At 43.1% G+C, this 22,881-nt stretch overlaps 1 protein-coding gene across 1 annotated transcript in view; it reads right to left on the bottom strand.

The window, feature by feature from the left end:
• The window catches only part of TRPM3 (transient receptor potential cation channel subfamily M member 3), a 492,536-nt gene that overhangs the window by 334,433 nt on the left and 135,222 nt on the right, over window positions 1-22,881 (bottom strand). The window contains exon 2 of the mRNA XM_033962555.1: window positions 6,382-6,487. Coding sequence (XP_033818446.1) covers window positions 6,382-6,487 — 106 coding nt within the window. The remainder of the gene's footprint in view (window positions 1-6,381; window positions 6,488-22,881) is intronic.

Genomic DNA, 22,881 nt, shown 5'->3' with positions numbered 1-22,881 from the left:
AAAGCTTTAGCAAAGGCAAGACAAATGCTGGGTTGCATCAGAAGGAGCTTTATCAGCCGAAATAGAGAATGGCACGGTGACAAAATTCATCACCGTTCCCTTCACCGCGGATAACACGGGAAATAATCCCATTTCATTTCTTAGTGTCTATTTCAACCTCGGACTTTCTACACCAGTATTATTCAAAGCAAAGCTTGCGGGTCAGTGGTTGTGGCCATTCATACTCTGATTCTTCTGTGAGCCAAGGATAATGAAGCCATTGTGACATCACTGATGTGATTGGCTCTTAGGAACTGATGGAATGAGGCATTATGACATCACAATATCTGCTCTGGATACCAGAGACTGTCATTCTGTAGTGTCTATTTCAACCTCAGTCCTTCTACACCGGCATTCTTCAAAGCAAAGCTTGAGGATCAGTGGTTAAGAACATAAGAAGTTGCCTCCGCTGAGGCAGATCAGAGGTCCATCTTGCCCAGCGGTCCGCTCCCGCGGCGGCCCATCAGTCCCACTGCCTGAACAGTGGTCTCTGACTAATTTTATAATTTACCTCTAATCCTGTCCCTATAACCTTACCTCTACTCCTACCTGTACCCCTCAATCCCTTTGTCCTCCAGGTACCTGTCCAGACCCTCTTTGAAGCTCTGTAGCGTGCTTCTGCCTATCATATCCTCCGGCAGCGCGTTCCATGTATCCACCACCCTCTGGGTGAAAAAGAACTTTCTGGCGTTTGTTCTGAACCTTTCCCCTTTCAATTTCTCTGAGTGCCCCCTTGTACTTGTGGTTCCCCTTAGTTTGAAAAATCTGTCCCTGTCCACTTTTTCTATGCCCTTCATGATCTTGAAGGTTTCTATCATGTCTCCCCTGAGTCTTCGCTTTTCCAGGGAGAAAAGCCCCAGCTTTTTCAGTCTGTCAGTATATGAGAGGTCCCCCATACCCTTTATCAGCTTAGTTGCTCTTCTCTGGACTCTCTCAAGTATCGCCATGTCTTTTTTGAGGTACGGCGACCAGTACTGGACACAGTACTCCAGGTGCGGGCGCACCATTGCACGATACAGTGGCAGGATGACTTCCTTCGTCCTGGTCGTGATACCTTTCTTAATGATACCAAACATTTTGTTCACTTTCCTTGAGGCTGTGGCGCGCTGCGCCGACGCCTTCAATGTTGTGTCCACCATCACTCCCAGGTTGTGGCCATTCATACTCTGATTCTTCCCTCTCTCCTTAAAGAATGATATGAAGATGGTTTACCATGGTTATCCGCGGGGACGGAAACGGTGATGAATTTTGTCACCGTGTCATTCTCTAAGCCGAAAGCCTGAAGTCATATTACCATTGTACAGATCCATGGTGAGACCTCACCTGGAGTACTGTGTCTAGTTTTGGAGGCCACATTATCAAAAGGATGTGAAGAGAATGGAGTCGATCCAGAGAATGGCCACTAGGATGGTCTCAGGACTTAAAGACATCCCATGTGAAGAACGTCTGACCAGACTGTGCTTATATTCTCTCGAGGAGCGCAGAGAAAGGGGGGACATGATAGAAACATTCAAATACATCACGGGCCGCATTGAGGTGGAGGAAGAAATCTTTTTTCTTACAGGTCCCAAGGTGACAAGAGGGCATCCGCTAAAACTTAAGGGGGGAAGATTTCATAGTGACACTAGGAAATACTTCTTCACCGAATGGGTGATTGATCGATGGAATAAACTTCCACGCCAGGTGGTCTGGGCCAGTAGTGTACCTGACTTCAAAAGTCGATGGGACCAACAGGTGGGAGGGCTACAAAGTTATGCATGAAAGAGGGGCACCAGGGAGGGAGGGTTCTTAAGTGGGCAGACTTGTTGGGCCGCCGGCCCTCTTCTGCTGTCATACTCTATATTTCTATGTTTCTATGCTACGTTCTTTAGTGTATCTTAGTAAAATGAGCCTAAGTATTTTTTATAAAAAAGGCTCAAAAGAGGTGCCTACTTGGTCTCCCAAACAAGACAAACTTATAAAATTGCCCTCCATGTGGATATTGAAAAATTAGAACTTCTGGGGATTAGAAAGTATGACTTGCATGTGCAATATTATCATATGTCTATACACTGTGTACAATAATGAAAAAAATGATACATATAAAAGGAGTTCAGTATGATCAGGCAGGTCTCAGGTGCATATTAAGAAGTTCTATTACTAAGGAGTGCTAACTGATTTAGTGCACATTAAAGATTAGAGTGGGCTAAATGCTAAGACGTCCACAGTAATATAATGGGTGTTTAGCATTTAGCGCACCTTAGTAAAAGGATCTCTAAATGAATTTATTATCGTTTAGCTGATGAAGAATTCCCTTAAGTGACTTTTAAAAGAAATTTAATAGAGATAAAAGTGAACAAAGAATAATAACATTATATGATGATAGCTCTGTAGAGTTTGTCCTGATGAAGGGTGTATAATGTCCAAAACCAAGTCAAGATAGGTATTTAGCCCATTAAAATGGTATCACATTATACATTTTTTACTTATGGACCTTCATTTCCCTGCATTCAACTTTGCTCACATGGCAACCACACAGTATTTTATTCAAAATAACTAACCCTGAGTAATTTGCATGTATTACCCAATAGATTACAGAAGAATATTACTTATGAGAGGACAAATGACAGTTTACAGTCATGCTTTTCCTATGTCACTGCAATTATAAACATGCATGCAGGTGTGATGTTATGGGGTAAACAACGTGTAAAGGTGACGTTAAAAGCTCTGAACTGTTTCAAAATGTCCTTGCTTTAGAAGCTGTTGCTAAAGCAGAGGTGCGTCCGTGTTAGAGAATAGAAAGAACCACTTTCAATTGATTTTACCTTGATAACTAGGCGGGTGCAAGTAAAAGCCATCATTTGAAAAACTGCTGTCCTACTCCTTGGGTGCTTTTATCTGATATCCACAAAAAAAAAGGGAAGAGTGAGGCTGACAGAAAATGCACTGGGATTTCTGATAGGGACTTTACACCTAGTCCAACTTGGGTGCAAAGCCTCCAGGTACCGTGGTGCTGGCTGGCCCCAAATTTTTAAAATTTATAGGACACAACCCTTTGAAAATTAATTTGCAAGTCCTGGGTCATAAGCTGGTTATTCATAGGAATATTGGTGTTTCTGGAGAGCATAGAGGAGATTTCCCTCTTCCTCTGAAACTTTTTGTTATAGAAGAAGGTACTAAAATGCCAAAAAGTAAATGGCCGTAAGCAAGGCTTATGGTGGGTTTTACTAAACGTTGCTAGAGTTTTTTTTTTTATCGTGGGCCGGCGAGGTAAATGCTCCGATGCTTTTAGGAATTCTATGAGCGTCAGAGCATTTACCTCGTCAGCCCGCGCTAAAACCATTTACTCCCCTCTTTTACTAAGGTGCGCTAATCGAATTAGAGTGTGCTAAACGCTAATGTGTCCATAGACTAACATGCACATGTTAGCATTTAGCGCGCGCTAATAAGAACATAACAATTGCCACTGCCGGGTCAGACCCGTGGTCCATCGTGCCTTCACGCGGCGGCCCTTAGGTCAAAGACCAGCGCCCTGAGACTAGCCTTACCTGCATACGTTCTGGTTCAGCAGGAACTTGTCTAACTTTGTCTTGAATCCCTGGAGGGTGTTTTCCCCTAGAACAGCTTCCAGAAGTGTGTTCCAGTTTTCCACCACTCTCTGGGTGAAGAACTTCCTTACGTTTGTACGTAATCTATCCCCCTTTAACTTTAGAGAGTGCCCTCTCGTTCTCTCTACCTTGGAGAGGGTGAACAACCTGTCTTTCTCTACTAAGTCTATTCCCTTCATTATCTTGAATGTTTCGATCATGTCCCCTCTCAAGTCTCCTCTTTTCAAGGGAGAAGAGGCCCAGTTTCTCTAATCTCTCACTGTACGGCAACTCCTCCAGCCCCTTAACCATTTTAGTCGCTCTTCTCTGGACCCCGGTTAGCGCACCTTAGTAAAAGAGGGCCTTAGTGCCGTTCAATACAAGGAGCCCTTAATTTGTGTGTGTGTGTGGGGGGGGGGGGGGGGTATGGCCTGGAACGCAGTTCCGAGCAAGAAAAAAAGGAAGGAGGGGTCCAACCTTGTCTGCAGAAAAAACCAACCAGGAACAAACAAAAACAAACTGCAGATGTGTACAAGATGCAGGCAGAATTTATTATGACAAATATAAATTTATAAAAACCTTTTTACCAAACAAGGGACCCGATACGGTCCGTGTTTCGGACAAACCTTCGTCGGGGGTCCAATATGCAAAAAGGTTTGAAAAATATGCCACAAAAAATATAGGATAAAAAAATCATAAACCAAAAGGTCCAATACGCCGAGAATCGCCAACTGATTTTTTATCCTATATTTTTTGTGGCATATTTTTCAAACCTTTTTGGCATATTGGACCCCCGACGAAGGTTTGTCTGAAACACGGACCGTGTCGGGTCCCTTGTTTGGTAAAAAGGTTTTTATAAATTTATATTTGTCACAATAAATTCTGCCTGGAACGCAATTCCACCACTTATTTTCAGACTCCAGAGAAATAAGGGCATTCTACCCTACTCCCTTTCTTCTAAGCAGCCTACAAGGAAGAGGAGGGTAGGTTGTGAGACTGGAGCAAAGCAGAAAACAGCTACTGTAATCCCTAATCCGTCCCTTCTTCTCCTGTTGCTCCTGCTCCTGGCCCACCCAATATATACCCTTATATGTATATTTCTGTGAGTCTTAACTGATAGTTCACCTTGATATATGTTTTTGCCAATTATATCTGTTTATTTAATTCTTTTAGTCTGCGTACTTGAATTTGGCTTACTCATGCTATGCCATGCTTGTATTTTATGTTTCGTAATGTCCGCAGCGTGGCATCATTTATTTCCAATAGTTGCCTTTGCATATCTTGAACGCCTTCTATGATCAATTATATGTATATATATTTTATACATAAATTTGCTATGAACACACAAATATGGATGTTATTTGTATTTGATACATGTTTAATGTTCGTTTAGGTATGGAGTTCATTGATTGTGTATTTTTTTGTTGTACTACAATGGTATTTTTGTGATATATGGACGTTTACATATTGGTTTTAGTTGTTTTCTTTTATATTGTTCCTTTGTTAATTGTTTTACACCTATGTTTTGTAGAATAATAATAATAATCAGTTTATATACCGCAAGGCCGTAAAGTTCTATGCGGTTTACAGTAGTTAAAAAAAAATAAATAAAAGAAGTTGAATAGAACTAAAAAAGTTAAAAGCCAATAATTACAGACACTAAAATGATCAAAATACTGCATAATAAAATGTTTACAAATTAGCTGCCTAAATACTTTGAAAACAGATATGTTTTTAGATGTCTCCTAAATTTCCCATAAGTGTCAGTAAGCAATAGCAATTGTTCTAAATTCTTACCCCATAACGCTGCTTGATATGAAAAAAGATTTTGATGATGTTTTTAAAGTTTACATCCTCTAACAAGGTGGAAAAACAAAATTCAGATGTGAGTTTCTCTTATGTCTGTTGGTTGCAAAAGAGAAAAGCTCAAATATATATTTGGGAGCTAAACCAAACAAAGCCTTAAAACAGAAGCAATCAAACTTAAACTTCACCCGCGCCTACATTGGCAGCCAATGCAGTACCCGATAGGAGAGTGTTACGTGATCATATTTCTTCAACCTAAAAATCAGCCTGACTGCCGCATTTTGTACTATTCACAATCGTTGCATATTCTTCTGGGAAATTGCCAAATGGGCAATATTGAAGTAATCAAGCTGGCTTAGTATAAGAGACTGCACCAAAACTCTAAATGATGAAATATCAAAATACGCTCTTAACAGATCGAAGCTTCCAAAGAGTGAAGAAACCCTTTCTGACCAAAAAGTCCATCTGGTTCTTCATAGTCAAGCCCTGGTCCAATATTATTCCCAAAACCTTAATGGTAGATTGAATAGGATAGCTGAATTTAGTTATACACAATGATGTTTTAATATCAAACAAGCGCGGTGAAGCTACAAAAAACTTTGTTTTTTTCTGAGTTAAGCTTCAGTCTAAGTCGAGTCATTGAGTTTGAACTGTTCAGTTATTTGATGAATAAAGGATTTTTGTGCAATAGTGTTCACCAATCTTATTAAGACATATCCACTCTTTGCCTTGCCACCCAATACTTTTCCAGCTCCACAGTTCTATTTCCTTTTAATCTGCAAATTAAGCCTGGTTGTGAGAACCTGTACAGAAGATCCATGGCTCTCAGCTCTGGATCTGGGTGGAAATTATGAACCTTGTATCCTGAAAATATTTCTAGAAGATTCACAAATATTGATAAACAACCTTGTCTTCATAGTCCTTCAATTCTATTCATTTCTTTGTGCACAGCTTCTAACAATACAATTACCTATGGGGGTCTTTGGTACTTGGTATGATATGAACGCATTCTCTCTTGTGAAATGCTCTCTCGATCCATGACTTCTGGGCCTGGAAAAGAAAAAAAAAGTATAAACCTCATTTGCCCAGGAAATTTGAAACCAAATATTAGAAAAAGAGAAATACATCATATCCAGGCTGATATTCCAAGTCATATGTTTACCCACAGATTGTGAAAATGACTTCACTGTAAATTTTAGCTCTTATACTGATAGGATCAGGCTGAAAATATGTCCGAATGATCCCAAACTATTCATATAGGCTACAAAGGCCCAGATTCACTAAAGATAGTGAGTCAATCACTGTTGGCCAATTCAAGTTTATTTGTTTTTGATAAATCGCTTATCCATAATTTACTAAGTGAGTTACAACCAAAATATAATTCTCTGGCCGATTTTCAAACAGCGATTGATTCACTATCAAGTATGCATGCAAATGATTTGCATGGAGGTGCAAATCATTTACATGTAAACTGACCGACTCAATCGCTCAGAAACAGCCTCCTGTCACTGCTGTCAAGGCTTTTGCTTTCTTTTAATGGGACAGATGTTCTGTGTGACTTAAACGTGCACCATCTGTCCCATTAAAAAAGCCGACAATCACTCCCCCCCAAGCGACCATTTCCCTGCCCGCTCCCCTGAAAAACCGTCAGGAGAGATGCCCACTCCTTCCAGCCACAACTCCCGCCGGCCCACCCGCTTCCCCCCAAAAAACGGCAGGAGGGATGCCCACTCCCTCCTGCCACTGCAATGCTCCCTCCCCTCCCCGCATCATCCATACCTTTTGTGTTGGGAGCAGGAGGAACTGCAAAGATCTCCTGCTCCTGCTCCTCATGTGATGCATGGGGAGGGGCCTAAGGCCCTGATTGGCTCAGGTGCCTCATGTTCCTCCCTTGGGAGGGGCCTGAGCCAATCAGGGACTTCATTAGGAAGGATCCTAAGGAAGTCCCTGATTGGCCATTTGCGAGTGGCGGGGAATTTTTTTCTTTTTTTTTTTTTTTTATGGGGCAGATATGTTGCATGTGTAATACACACAAAATATCTGTGCCATGGAAAAAAAAAACCAGGCAGACCTGTTGGTAACACAGTTACCGACAGGTCTACAGCAGTCGGGTTTTAGGATCATAAAACCCGACACAAAATAGCCAAGCAAACTTAAGTGAATCAATTGGCTATTTTGTATGGGGTTTTACTAATTTGCATGGCCGGATCGGAAAATGGGTGATTGAGTGGAAAAATACGCAGTGGGCCGTTTTGTGAATCGGGTCGGTTGGCAGCAATCATTGCTAAACCTGTGAAAACAGGTTTAGCGATGATCACTGACTTTAGTGAATCGGGGCCAAAGTGGCCTTAGCTTGTGTTTGTTTACACGTGTCATTCCCGCACCATAACAGATTAGCACAGAACATGCTTACTCTCCGCCCTGCTCTGCCCCCCCAGGTCTGGTTTTAGACATTCTGGGGCCCAGGGCAGAAATTAAGGAGGGGGCCCCTGATCCCCTCTTATTCCTGCACCCTGCCCCTGATATCCCCACCTCCCATTACTACCACAAATAAAACAACTTTAAATGACTTCTTTATACACAAAACACAGACAGACCTTTACCAAATACAGAACAAGAGATCACAAATGGAAACTGAACTGGGAACCCCACGAAATTATACTCAGTAAGTATTACAACACTGGAGAAATAAACACAGATATGCACTTCTTTCTGTACTGAACACACAAGGATCCCAGGCCCCGGGTCCATCAAAAATTAGCCACCTCCCTTGTGCAAATAGTAGGGTTACCAGATATTACTCCTGCCCTTAGGCTCGCCCAGTTCTACCCAGCCCCACTCCATTTTGCCACAGTTACCTCCATTCTGCCGCAGCCTCACCCCCTCAACCTGTTCTCATCCTCGGGACTGCATCGGGAAGGCATCAGCGCATGCACGGATACAACACCGTCACCTCACATGCAATGCGCGCATGTGTGTGACGTAACCACACGTTGCATCCACACATGCATGCGCCGATTCCTTTCCGACGCGGTCCTGAGGTGGAAACTATTCCAAAACCCAAACAAAGTGCTGGGTTTTGAAAAGCCATCCGGACGCCTGGACATATCTTCTAAGAAGAGGACATGTCCGGGTAAATCCGGGCGTCTGGTAACCCCAGCAAATACTTATCGTTTCTATAGCATTGTCAGATGAATGTAGCGCTGTCCATTAACACACAAGAGACAGACCCTGATTGTGACGGACAAACAGAACAAAAAAGGGCGAATCTATACATGCTGCTCAGGTAGGGAATTACAGAGTGAAAGACAAAGCAGATATAGGTACTTTACAAGTGGGCTGGAGTTAGAACTTAGAAGCGGCTTCCAAAAAGTGGGCTTTTAGCACAGATTTGAATATTGCCAGAGACGGAGCTTGACGTGCCGAGTCAGGCAGTTTGTTCCAGGCAGCGAAGCAGAAGGGAAAATAATGAGATTCTAGTTATTTAGGAGTACAAGGGGGCCACTGCAAAGTTCTCGGTCTAACCAACAAAGTTGGGGGCAGTCTCCATCGAGGGCTATACACTTAGGGCTCCTTTTACTAAGGTGCGCTAGCGTTTTTAACGCATGCACAAGATTAGCGCGTGCTATAATGTGCGCTAGCTGAAAAATTACCGCCTGCTTAAAAGGTAGCGGCTGGTGCGCGACATTATAGCGCGCGCTATTCTGCGTGTTAAGGCCCTAACGCACCTTTGTAAAAGTAGCCCTTAGTCCAATGATTTTCCACTTTTTTCTGTCTGTATTTTTCTGACAGAATGGGCATCTCTCCTGCTGCTGGGGGGGGGGGTTCGCTTGGCAGCGGGATAGAGTGGGTATCTCAAGAATGGAGGGAGTGAGGGAAAGAGATGCTGAAGGGGAGGGAATAGAAAGGGAGAATTGTTATGAGTGAGAGGGAAAGAGATGGTGCACATGGAGAAATGAAGAAAGAGGAGACTCGGGCATAAGGAGGGAGACTTATTGGACATGGTGGTGGAAGAGGAGTGAGGTACAGATGCATGGGGAAGAGAGAGATGAGTGGGAGAAATGTTGGATGTGGTGGTGGAAAGGAAACAGTGGGACAGATGGAAAGAGATAGAAGAGGGGCCTCAAGGAGGTGGAGAAGATGGGAAGAATACTAGGATCAGACTTTGGGAGGGAAACATAAAGGTTTCCTCTACTCTGTGCTCAGAGGGAAGGCTTCTGGGTCAGCTGCGGGCAGCGTATAGGAAACGCTGCCCTTGGCTTTGTGAAGAGCAACAAGATCTGAGTTACATACAAATTCAACTTAAGAATGGCTTTAAAAATGGAACTTGTTCTTAACCCGGAGACTACTTGTACCTGTATATGGAAAGCTAACCTCTAGTAGTAGTACCTTGAGACTACCTCTAGAGCCATTTTAATTCAGGCAGCTTCTAGAGACAGGAGTGAGAAGGGATCACTCCTGCCTTGGATAACACCCTCTGCTCCACTAGGGATATAAGAAGGTTCTATGGTAGGGGGCTGGTTTCAAGGATGGTCTTGCTCAGGGGTGAGTCTTGCCTGAGGGAGGCTCTTGCTTGGGGGTGGGGCTGGACTTTTTCGGGAGCAGGTCTTGTCTCAGAGATCTTATTCAGGGAGGTGGGCTTGCTTGGGGAGGTCTTCATAGGAGGGGTCTGGTCGCAAGGGTGATTTGGAGAAATCAAGAGAAAAATTTAACAGACACTTTTGAGGGTTTTGACTGAATTTCGGTCAGAACCTTCATAAGATCAGTTGGCCAGCAGCAATTCGGTCAGACCCAGATATTCAATGCTGGTACCTAGACATGGCCTAGCATTGACTATCTGGGTGTAACTTAGTCAGTGATAGTCAGCATTTAAAAGCATACAGACTACCGCTACAGACGATTGACTGGTGAGTTTCTGAATTCTATTGCTATATTATTTTGTGTATGAGTAGGGCAAGGAGCTCTAAAAAGAAAAAAAATTTTCTATCTAGAACAGGGGTGTCCAATGTCAGTCCTCGAGGGCCGCAATTCAGTCGGGTTTTCAGGATTTCCCCAATGAATATGCATGAGATCTATGTGCATGCACTGCTTTCAATGCATATTCATTGGGGAAATCCTGAAAATCCGACTGGATTGCGGCCCTCGAGGACCGACATTGGACACCCCTGATCTAGAACATAGGGCTCCTTTTACTAAGGTGTGCTAGCGTTTTTAGCGTGGCTGCATTGCTGTGCAAGCTAACCCCTTGCTACATGCCAAATGCCCCATGCTACATGCTACATGCTCAAGGCGTTAGTGTCTAGCGTGCAACAATTTAGTGCGCTCTAAGCGCAGCTTAGTAAAAGGAGCCCATAGTTACTGAAAAAAAAATAATTTATTAAATAGCAAGGTTCAGTTGCTAGCACTGTCAGGATTTTGCAGCTGACTGAAGATATGCTACCTTTTTCATTGATTAGCTTTCTTTGATCAGCTGATTGATGTGACGTCAGTATTGGTGTCTTTGATGAATACGAGGCCATTTTGTTATTGCAGAGCTGGTGTGATTCAGATTACTCTTCTCCTGACGCAGAAGCTAGCGAAACAAGGTCCCTTGTCAAGAAGTGAAGAGCTTTTGTGCCTTGTGGGATTCCGATGCAGAAGTTTGTACTGACCGAACATTCCAGTGTTTTGTGGATTACAATCCTTGTCTGACGCATGAGGAAGTGGTTGTGGAAGGAAGACAGCTGAATATCTGATAAGTTTGAATGATATTTTTCTCTTCCAGTTTTTGAGTATACTAATTTAAAATTTTTGGTTTTGTGCTTAGTGACTGTGAAATTTGGAATTTTTTTTGTGTATTTTAACAGACGTTTTTTTTTGACTGGGAATTTTTTCTTCCTAGTGGGAGTTTCTTCTTCTCAGTTCTCTTTCTGGGTTTTGGCCGATTAGAAAATTTGGGACTCCTTTGAGAGAGTGACCCTCTCTTGTATGTTTGCATCTCTGTGGAACTCTGAGGTCTGTTAATACTTTGTAAAAGTTGTTCTTGATAACTGACTGCAAAACATTAGTGGGCTCGTTATTTATTAATATTGGTTTTACTCTAGTAAGAAGCTTTCTCCTCTGATAGATTTTTTTGTACATGCTGTACCTTTTTCATAAGCACATATCTTACATAACCATGTTGCAAAGGCATTGAATCCATCAGGGAGAAGTAAAATGATGGAAAGCAACCAAGTGTAGCAATACAGCTCATGAATGTACTTGGTCTTCTCATCTTTAATCTTAAAGACATTATAATGAGGAACGGCATTAAGGCCCTCTTTTACAAAGGTGCGCTAAGCGTTTTAGTGCACGTTTAGCACACGCTAAACCAACACGTGTGCTAACCGCTAACGCATCCATAGGATAACTTACTAGTGTTAGTGTTTAGCGCATGATTAGCATGCGCTAATATTTAACACGCGCTAAAAAGCATAGGGGCAAGTTCAGTTCAATTTGGGGGTCCTTTTACTAAGGTGCGCTAGCCATTTTACGCATGCTAAATATTAATGTGCGCTAAACGCTAATGCATCCATAGACTATAATGGAAATGTAAGTGTTTAGCGTGCGCTAAAACGGCTAGCGCCCCTTAGTAAAAGGACCCCTTAGTTTATTTGATGCACTGCAAATATAAAGCAATTTAAATCCGTGTTTCAAGTCAATAAATAGTTCCAGAGTCTATGGGAATTTAAAAATCAAAAAATTTGACTGTGAAAAAGAAAGGCACAATACAAGAATAAAAATTTCTTTATTGCTCAGTCTGTCACTTTGTACTGCAACCCTTATCGCTGTCTTCAGAAAGCAGGAGTCAGGCCACTCCTCACAAATCTTCACTGACCTTGCCTACACTGCTGTCATCCAATTTCCATCTCCTAACACTGCGTACTTCTAGTCATAGGTGTCAGAACAGGGGAGGCCACAGGGGCCATGGCCTCCCTAAAAACTGGTGCCAACCCGCCCTCCTGATTCCCAGGGTTTAACTTGCAATGATCGGGCAGCCGTTGCCACACAGCTTCAAGGAGCAGGCCTGCCCCCGGAAGTAGAATGAAGACTTCCGGGGGCAGGCCTTCTTCTTGATACTGACTGGCAGCTGCCCAATCATTTAAAATTGAAGCTGCTGCACGATTTCGCCAGGGCTAGGGCAGAGCACCTTGCCCCCCCCCTCCAAACAAGACAACATTCCCTGCCCTTACTTCTAGTAGTGCTAAGGAATTGATGAACAGCAGTAGTTGCAGCATCCAAACCTCTTGAATACACCCTTTACCTCCATTGGCTTGCTTTCTTGCACCTCAAGCCATTCTACATCATTCTAATTGGGCTTCTGCCCTCTACATTACTTGGAGCTACCTCTAGCGACCTCTTCATAATAAAGCAAGGGACCTTTACTTAGTGCTAATCCACCTTGATATTGATACTCTGCCCTCTCTTTGATTTCAAGATTATCTTCTCGGATCACATCTTAGTTCCCCCATGCACTTTTGAGCTGGTACATCTATTCAAGTCCCTTAAAAAAAATGATCCTGTAGAAGTTACCTGATACGTAGATTTGCATGTACTGCCTCATTGGTATGCAAATCTATCTCATGTATATTTATTGTGGACATCTTGAAAACCTGACTGGCAAGGGTGTGTTCTAAGGACTAGGTTAAGAAGCACTTCACTATATGAAAAGTGCTTAGGGCCTGATAGTCAAAACAATTTAACTTGGCAGGAGAGGCTTTGTCTTTAAATCATGCTGAGCAGATTGGGAGGGGCTACTCAGTGGCACTGAACTAGCCAATGTCACTTAATATTGCTTCTGACTGTTGTAGCCGCCACCGGTTAGTGCCAGGACTGTCTGGGGTAGGGTTACCATATTTCAAATGGTAAAATCCCAGACGTATGGCCATGCCCATTCTGCCTCCAGCTCTGTCCCATTCTGCCTCAAACCCTGCTCTGTTCCACCCCAGCCCCAGCCCCACCCTCTACAGCCTCATCTCTTCTTTCTTGCTGAGTCTGGGGGGCGTCTGAGCATACACGGTTGCATGTGATGTCATGCACGCATGCTTAGAGGCCCTTCAGATGCGGCAGGGCTTTCCAAAACCCAGACAAACTGTCCGCACATGCTCAGAGGTCCTTCAGATGCGGTAGGGCTTTCTAAAACCCAGACAAACTGCAGGGTTTGGGAAAGTCCATCCGGGCACCCAGACGTCTGGTAACCCTAGTCTGGGGTAGATTACGGATGGAACTGTTCCCTCTAAGCTGAGTGGGCGTCCTAGACGCTTGGGAAATCTTCTCTGTCACTTGTCCTCAACTGTGGAATGCCCTGCCACCCGAACTAAGAGAAGAAAAAATACTAGACCATTTCAAAGGGAAACTTAAAAGCCATCTCTTGAAAGATGCCTTCCTAATATAACTTCGTACCTGACCATTAATCTCTGCAAGCGACTAAAGCTATTCTCAGTTAACCTTAACCCCCCTTTTGTTTTTTACCTTGAATGTTTTCTTTTCTTTTCATAGTAACATAGTAACATAGTAGATGACGGCAGATAAAGACCCGAATGGTCCATCCAGTCTGCCCAACCTGATTCAATTTAAATTTTTTTTTTTTCTTCTTAGCTATTTCTGGGCAAGAATCCAAAGCTTTACCCGGTACTATGCTTGGGTTCCAACTACCGAAATCTCTGTTAAGACTTACTCCAGCCCATCTACACCCTCCCAGCCATTGAAGCCCTCCCCTGCCCATCCTTCACCAAACGGCCATACACAGACACAGACCGTGCAAGTCTGCCCAGTAACTGGCCTAGTTCAATCTTTAATATTATTTTCTGATTCTAAATCTTCTGTGTTCATCCCACGCTTCTTTGAACTCAGTCACAGTTTTACTCTCCACCACCTCTCTTGGGAGCGCATTCCAGGCATCCACCACCCTCTCCGTAAAGTAGAATTTCCTAACATTGCCCCTGAATCTACCACCCCTCAACCTCAAATTATGTCCTCTGGTTTTACCATTTTCCTTTCTCTGGAAAATATTTTGTTCTATGTTAATACCCTTTAAGTATTTGAACGTCTGAATCATATCTCCCCTGTCTCTCCTTTCCTCTAGGGTATACATATTCAGGGCTTCCAGTCTCTCCTCATACGTCTTCTGGCGCATGCCTCCTATCATTTTCGTCACCCTCCTCTGGACCGCCTCAAGTCTTCTTACATCTTTCGCCAGATACGGTCTCCAAAACTGAACACAATACTCCAAGTGGGGCCTCACCAATGACCTGTACAGGGGCATCAACACCTTCTTCCTTCTACTGACTACGCCTCTCTTTATACAGCCCAGAATCCTTCTGGCAGCAGCCACTGCCTTGTCACATTGTTTTTTCGCCTTTAGATCTTCGGACACTATCACCCCAAGGTCCCTCTCCCCGTCCGTGCATATCAGCTTCTCTCCTCCCAGCATATACGGTTCCTTCCTATTATTAATCCCCAAATGCATTACTCTGCATTTCTTTGCATTGAATTTTAGTTGCCAGGCATTAGACCATTCCTCTAACTTTTGCAGATCCTTTTTCATATTTTCCACTCCCTCTTCGGTGTCTACTCTGTTACAAATCTTGGTATCATCTGCAAAAAGGCACACTTTTCCTTCTAACCCTTCAGCAATGTCACTTACATACATATTGAACAGGATTGGCCCCAGCACCGAACCCTGAGGGACTCCACTAGTCATCTTTCCTTCCTTCGAGCGACTTCCATTAACCACCACCCTCTGGCATCTGTCCGACAGCCAGTTTCTGACCCAGTTCACCACTTTGGGTCCTAACTTCAGCCCTTCAAGTTTGTTCAACAGCCTCCTATGAGGAACTGTATCAAAGGCTTTGCTGAAATCCAAGTAAATTACATCTAGCATATGTCCTCGATCCAGCTCTCTGGTCACCCAATCAAAAAATTCAATCAGGTTCGTTTGGCACGATTTACTTTCACATATGTAGTTCCTCCCTGCTTACCCCAATGTCCCAATACGTCAAGCAAACCCCCTAACTATGTTTATGGATTTTAACATTGTATAATTTTTACTTTTGCATTTTGCCTAGAAACCTAGGAATAGGCGATTATATCAAATATTAATAAAACTTAAACTTAGCTTAAAAACTTAAACTTAAAACTTAAACTCCAATCACATTGCTACCAGTAGGGGATGATGCTTCAATATTGTGTCTTCAATCACTAGGGATAGTTAGGTTTTCTGGAACCTGACGGAGTTTGTCTGGCCCTAACTATTGAAAATATAAAAGTGAAATAGCATTGCCCCCTCCCACCACTCCACCCCCACTGGCAGGACTGAAGATGGAGGACTCCATTCACAGGGAACAGCGACTGGGAGCAATGTGAACACAAGAATATTTAGTGCTAGTGTCCACTTAGCTAACAGTATAAATAGGGTGGCATAAATAGCAGTCATAGGTCTGCCTGGTTAGCTGCTCAGGAATGACACTGAACATTGGCCATATCCAAATAACTTCTATGCACTGCCAATGACCAGGATTTTCAGTGTTGGTTCTTGGATAGAGCCCAGCACTGAATATTCAAACAGGATCCAAACAGAGAGCTGCGTGCATAACAGAACCAACACAGGCCATGTTTCAGCTATAAAGTAAAAGTCTTTGTTTCTTATTCATGAGGACTCTAGAAGTAGGCTTTATAGCCAAAGTACGGCCTATGTTGCGTCTATTATGCATGCCCATCTCTGTTTCCTATAAAGGTCTTTTAGTAGTCATCCAGGTTCATCTATTTGGTCATTCTCATTGTTTCTGCTCCCTACATGCATGATCTGCCCATATGCTTACTCCTGGTAGAATTCTGCATGACTGCGCATGAATGCAGAATTTCTACAGAATTGCACAATCACACAGAATTCCATTTTCCCACACAGGGCCATATCAGCATCAAATCTTGCTGTGTCATCATCTTTGGGTCGCGGTATTGGCAGCAATTACCACATGCTGCCTGGCGCTGACCCATAAGTCTCTTCGCAGCAGAGGAGAGACTTCCACGTTATCAGCAGGTAGCATGACCCGAAGAAGCAAGCCTTGGAGTATAGGGGAGGAGAGGAAGGAAAGTTGGTGGCAAAGGGGGAGGAAAGGGGTGAGAAGAAGAAATGGTGGCAGAGGGGGAGGCGAGGGGAGGATGAGAGGAAGGAAAGATGGTGCCACAGGGGGAGGAGAGGAAGACATGCCTGGTGAGGGGAGAGGATGAAATTGCACATAATGGAGGGGAGGAATGGAGAGATGGTGCATAGAGAGGAATAGAGAGATATGATACAGGGCACAAGGAAGGGAGAAAGAGAGGTGTTGGACATGGGGATTAGATGAGAGGGAGAGAGAAATACATAGGAGGGGGAGGGAAAGAAGGAGAGAAATGTTGGATCCAGGAGTAGAATGGAGTGATGGAAAGATGCCTGGAAATGGAAGTGAGAGAAGAGAGTGTGAGAAATGCTGGACCATGGAGCAGAGTACAGCAGGGAAGAGATAGGGAGATGTCAGGCTACGAGGATAGGGAGGGAAGGGAGAGAGAACAGATGCTGGGCTATAAGGGTAGAGGAAGGAAGATGTTGAGAATGGTAGAACCAGGAGAGGGAGGCAAGGAAACGGATGAGAGGATAGATATAACAAAGGGAAGAAATATGGTAATGGAGGTACACTGAAGCTGAAAGGGAATGGAGAGATGGGGAATGGGAGAGAAGATGGAAATTTCATAAGTAGCTGAAAAGTTAAAAAGAGGAAAAGGGTAAGAAAGAGGCAGAAATGAGCTAAAAAGGAATGATCAATATGTCTGAGGAAGGTGTAGTGAGGGAATAAAGCAAAGCAAACAAAAGAGTCGTAAGGCAGAGATGTCCACAGCCAAAGTCCAGATCAACCAAAAGACTGTATGCGAATGTAGACTCGACCCTAACAGTGTTTCAGATAAATAGCCTTTGTTAAGAATCTATTTTGTAATAGTCTTCTTATAAAACATCAACAAATGGTGAAAACACAGAAAATGTTGAACAAAGACTTGAAGAAGAATTAGCAGACGACAGGAAAACAAAAAAAAATAAACTGGAACCAACATGATGGAAAAATAAAACATCCAGTCAACAAAGGTAGAAGAAAAACATTTTATTTTAAATGTTTTAAATGGAATATGGATATATTTGCATGCACCATCTACATTGTATGCAAATAGATCTAATACATATTAATTGGGGAAATCCTGAAAGTCTGACTGAGTTGTAGCCCTCAGGGACCAAGGTTGCTCAATCCTATGCTATTCTATGAAAAGGTGCCTAAAAGTGCATAGTTTGAAGGTGAGTGCACACACGGGCACAGTCTGAGCAGAACACGGTCGAGATGCACAGTTATGTGTGTAAATGACAGAATGTTCTCGTTTACATGTGAGTTCTAGCAATTTCCACTAGCTCTATGGCTTGCATAAGTGTTTGTGCCTAAATTATAGGCCCGTATTTTACTGGTTACATTAGTATTCTATAAAGCAAGTACCCGTTTTCCGTTACAGCACCACATAAGTGTCTTCTAGGTACCTAAATACAGGTGCACTGTTAAGAGAATTACCATCCAGATGTCTGACATATATACCTTATGCATTTGTTCCATATTAAACCCTAATGTAAGGTTGCCAGATTTCCTCTTGAAAAGAAGAGGACCCCTACCCTGTCCCAGCTCCGCCCTGTTCTGTCTCCAGCTCTGCCTGACACGATTTAGTGGAAGCTTTTCAAAACCTGGACAAAGTGCTGGGTTTTGAAAAGCCATTCAGGGAAATCCAGATGTCTGATAACCCTAACCTGGACAGTCCTCTAAAAAGAGGGCATGTCCGGGTTTCCCCAGACATCTACCCTACCCTAATGTGGATTGTGCAGTCATCAATAAGAAGGAGAACAGATTAAGAAATGCTGCTTTATGGCCCTGATATGGAGCAGTTGAATGCTTTTCAGAATGCATACACATGTTTGTTAGGTGTGTTGAACCCACCACACTACTGGCACCATTGTCTATCAGTCTCGTTTTAGCACCCACGGCAATCTGCGAGCCTTCTTAGCTTAACCACAGATCTCAGTATGTGTGCATGGGAGAACGGTATAGAAAATTGAACATATAAATAAAAGCACTCAAATATCAAGACTGTTTCTGCATATTAACAACCTGAGTGTTAAGAGCCTGAAAAAACAAAAAAAAAAGATCAAAACGGAGATCTAGTTTTATGTCTAGAGAATAGACATTTCCTTCAAAAGCTCCTTATTAAAGATGCCGTAGCTTCTCAGGACAGACACACTCACATATCTAGTTGCTACATTTCATCTTCCCTCATAAGTCGCTGCCACTTAGATTTCAGAGCAAAAACAACCAAACCAAACCAAATCATTCAGCTGTAGCTCACTGCACTAGGGAATTCTCTGAAGATCCTGCCTGGAGGGCTTGGGCGGGGGAGGGGGGGGGGTGGAAGTGGAGTAGCCTAGTGCCCCAAGCAGTGGGCTTAACAGGTGCTCTGTTCAAATCCCAGTGCTACTCCCTGTAGAAGTCACATAACCCTCCATTACCTCAGGTACAAGTTAGGGGCCATTTTATCAAACAGCATTTAAAAAGCGGCCTTAGCATGCCCTTACTCACGTTATTCAGCATACTAAGGCCATTTTTACTGCTGGAGTGAGATGACCGGTTTTCTGTATTTTTCAATAATGTCCTCACACTAATGTTCACAGTAGCCCAAGGCAAATAGTGCATGAGCCCTTACCACCACCTATTTAGTAGACGGTAGGGTCTCAAACGCTAAACCTGTGTTAATCAGTAAGCACAAGACAACACAACTGTGCTAACCAATTACTGTAGAACATGCCCACTCTCTGTCCCAGACACATCTCCTGTGCCAAAAATATAAAACATATATTTAGCAACTGGGTAGCAAACGTACATGGTAAAATTACCATGGAACACCTCAGCGCACCCTGCGGTACACCATGTTTTGCTGCAGTAAGCACACGTTAATGCTTACCACAGTTTTGTAAAAAGGCCCCTGGGGTTATAAAAACAAAAGAATTGCCACTGCTGGGTCAGACCAGTGGTCCATTGTGCTCAGCAGTCCGCTCACGCGGTGGCCTTCTGGTCAAAGACCAGTGCCCTAACTGAGACTAGCCCTACCTGCGTATGTTCTGGTTCAGCAGGGACTTGTCTAACTTCATCTTGAATCCCTGGAGGGTGTTTTCCCCTATAACAACCTCCGGAAGAGCGTTCCAGATATCTACCAATCTCTGGGTGAAGAACTTCCTTACGTTCGTACGGAATCTATCCCCTTTCAACTTTTAGAGAGTGCCCTCTTGTTCTCCCTACCTTAGAGAGGGTGAACAACCTGTCCTTATCTACTAAGTCTATTCCCTTCAGTACCTTGAATGTTTCGATCATGTCCCCTCTCAATCTCCTCTGTTCGATGGAGAAAAGGCCCAGTTTCTCTAATCTTTCACTAGGTATTCCCCTGTCCCCCAGAGGCTAACTCACCTCAAGCTACTACGAGAAAAGGTGTGAGCAAAATCCAAACAAATAAATAAAGCAGTGAGAGTAATTTTATAGATGTGTATGCTGTGTCTGGTTTGTAAGGGCAACATATGATGCCACATGTCTTTATAGAATTACTCCTCAAAAGTTTCTCCTCAAAATTATACTTGCTTCAAAGCTGGTGTAACTTTCTACCTAAAGCCCCTTTTATCAAGCCTTGTTAGGTTTTTTTTTATTGCTGGCCTCTCCGGTAAAAGCTCCAATTTATGTTTATTTTATAGATTTGAGAAAATGAACTCAGATATGTTGGGGGCGTAATAATTTAGTTTGGGGTCCATTAACGACTTTTGTTACTTCTGTATAGTTGTCTCTTACCTTTAACACATCCAAGGAAGAGTGGGAGGGGGGAGCAGGGGGATATCTCTTTTATTTATTCCTTGATTGGATGTATTGGACGGGGGTGGGTGGGGGGGAATTCATTTTGAATTGTTATTGATCGATTGTAAGTGCTGATTCTGATTATTAATGTATATATAATTTTATGCACTTTGTAATAGCATTGAAAATTTAATAAAGATTTTTTTAAAAAACCAACCCCTAACACGGCTTGATAAAAGGGGGCCTAAGTTTGTGTGTGGATACACCTATATTTTAAAATGTACACACATCCCCAGCATACATACATATTACTTACAAGTAAACCAATGTATCAACAGCATATGTGTGTGTATATTCTGAATAATTTTATAATCACCAATTATAGGCTTATAAAATTACTCCCCTAAATAGCTACACTAATTCCACTGCAGAAATGAAAGCAATCTGGTCTATCAGAAGCAGGTGACAGCAATGCCTTAACAAAAAAAAAAAGCATCAGAAAAGTGATTGGTGACATAACACTTTTAAATAAATAATCTGCTAATTTACACAGGAAATAAGTCCCGTGCGTGTTACAGTGCCTTGACTACTACTTGATGCAAAATAAAACTTCAAGTACATCCTCCTCTACTTCCATTAGCTGCCCTTAAACACTGACACACTCACTTCTAACGTCCGTAGCAAGACATGGCCAAATGGTGTTACACTGATGAAGCCTAATGCTCCCTCATTACTTGGTTGTGACTTGCCTGCAAAGATTCGGTTCTAACTGCAGTTGAAAATGGAAAGTTTTACCTGTGTGCAGGACTTGGCTGCTGGTCGGGATGGTCTGTGGCACTTTTTGCTGTCCACATTGCTTTGCCTCTGGTCATTTTAGCCAATAAATTACTCCTGACCGCCCACTGAACAAGTCACTCACCCCACTCTGAGCTAGGGGGCTATGAAAGGCAGCAATGACTGGTTGGAATAAGCTGCTGTGGGATTAGCCTTGTTAAGAGTTCTCCAGATTTTCACAGCAGCCCCCTTTCCCCCTCCCTCCCCCCAAAAACACTTGGTTTGAACATCTCTTCTGACGCCAGAAGTAAAACAAATCTTATGAAAGCTTGGATTTAACTGGCACAAGCCCTGACAGGCTTTTAAAAAAAATTTATCCAGCATGAAGGCATGTGAAAGTGTGATAAGGTGCACAGAGTTCCAAAAGTTCAGCTCTAGCAAATAAATCCTTCAAAGGAAACAGTGTATTAATGCAGGGAGGAATCTGCTCTCACACACACACACCAGATATTGTAATTCTTCAAAGAAAGAGGCAGTGGGTTTATTGGGCAACCGCTGGAAATTTATGTGCAGAATAAATAAAGTACAGGAAATCGGCAAAGGCATTTTATCCTAATGTTACTCAGAGAAATTAAGTTGTGACAAGGGTCTAGTTCCAATCATTAAATGGAATGCAACATATCTCTAAACAGAGATAACGCTAAGCTTTTCTGGGCTGAGAGTTCCAATTCGGCACAGCAATTGACTTCTTTGTATTTGTTTATTGTTGTTGTTTGAGTGGGTATCATTTCTTTGTGTGGCCCTTGTTTTTCCTAATGTGACTAACATGGGCAGTGAGATTCTCTGCACTTTCCACACGCTCACCCTTAACATCACTCAGTGTGCAAAGACATCAGAAAAGAGATAGGCACAGGGAGAGGTCTATGCACTTTGGTGCATTAACATTAGGCATTAGCAAACATTAATTAGCCCACTTTATGGGAGCGGAGAAGTAGCTCGCACCTAGAGAATGGCAAGGGGACAAATTTGTCCCCATCCCTGCAGGAACTCAAATTTCTCCGTCCCCCGTGAGTTTTGTTGCTGTCCCTGTCTCTGCCCCATTCCAGTAAACTCTGCCTTAACAGCACAAGCCTCGAACACTTAAGATTTTAAAGTATTTGTGGCTTGTGCAGATGAGGACAGAGCTTGCAGGAATGGGGGACAGGGACAGGAAAAGAACTCATGGGGACGGGACATGATGGGAAAATGAGTTCCCGCGGGGGACGGGGAAAAATTTGTCCCCGTGTCATTCTCTACTCGTACTGAAGGTTAGATTCTGTAGTGGCTGTAAAAGTAGCGATTAAAAAAAAAAAAAAAGACGAGTCATTCTTGAAGAATTACGCATGCAAATGAGGTTCACAGAGGGTTTACATGAGATCAATCACTGGTGGTAGCGATTGGTACATGCGCAGTATATTCCACGGAAAGAGGCATGGGTGGCTAGAACTACCAGCAACGCTATGCTGTTCTGTCAATCATATAGGCGTGCCAGCACTATTAGATGGAGGGGAAGGGAGGGGAGATGCAATTGTCGGCTTCAACAAGCATGTATAAGACACACCTTTAATATACACCTCTAATACATGCAGTCGAGACGTATGCTTTAGAGATTCTTTTCCCTATCACTATCTTCTTAATATAATAAAATGGTAAGCCGCGCATGCGCAGTTCCTATGCGTGCGTCCGTTTTCCGTGAGCTGTAGCTAGGCGCGGCGGCCCGAGGCGGATGTCGACATACGTAGGGC

The sequence above is a fragment of the Geotrypetes seraphini genome, chromosome 1 (assembly GCF_902459505.1).
Source record: "Geotrypetes seraphini chromosome 1, aGeoSer1.1, whole genome shotgun sequence".
Taxonomy (NCBI): Eukaryota; Metazoa; Chordata; class Amphibia; order Gymnophiona; family Dermophiidae; genus Geotrypetes; species Geotrypetes seraphini.
The sequence above is the reverse complement of the archived record's forward strand: the minus strand, read 5'-3'. Positions and strand labels throughout refer to the sequence as shown.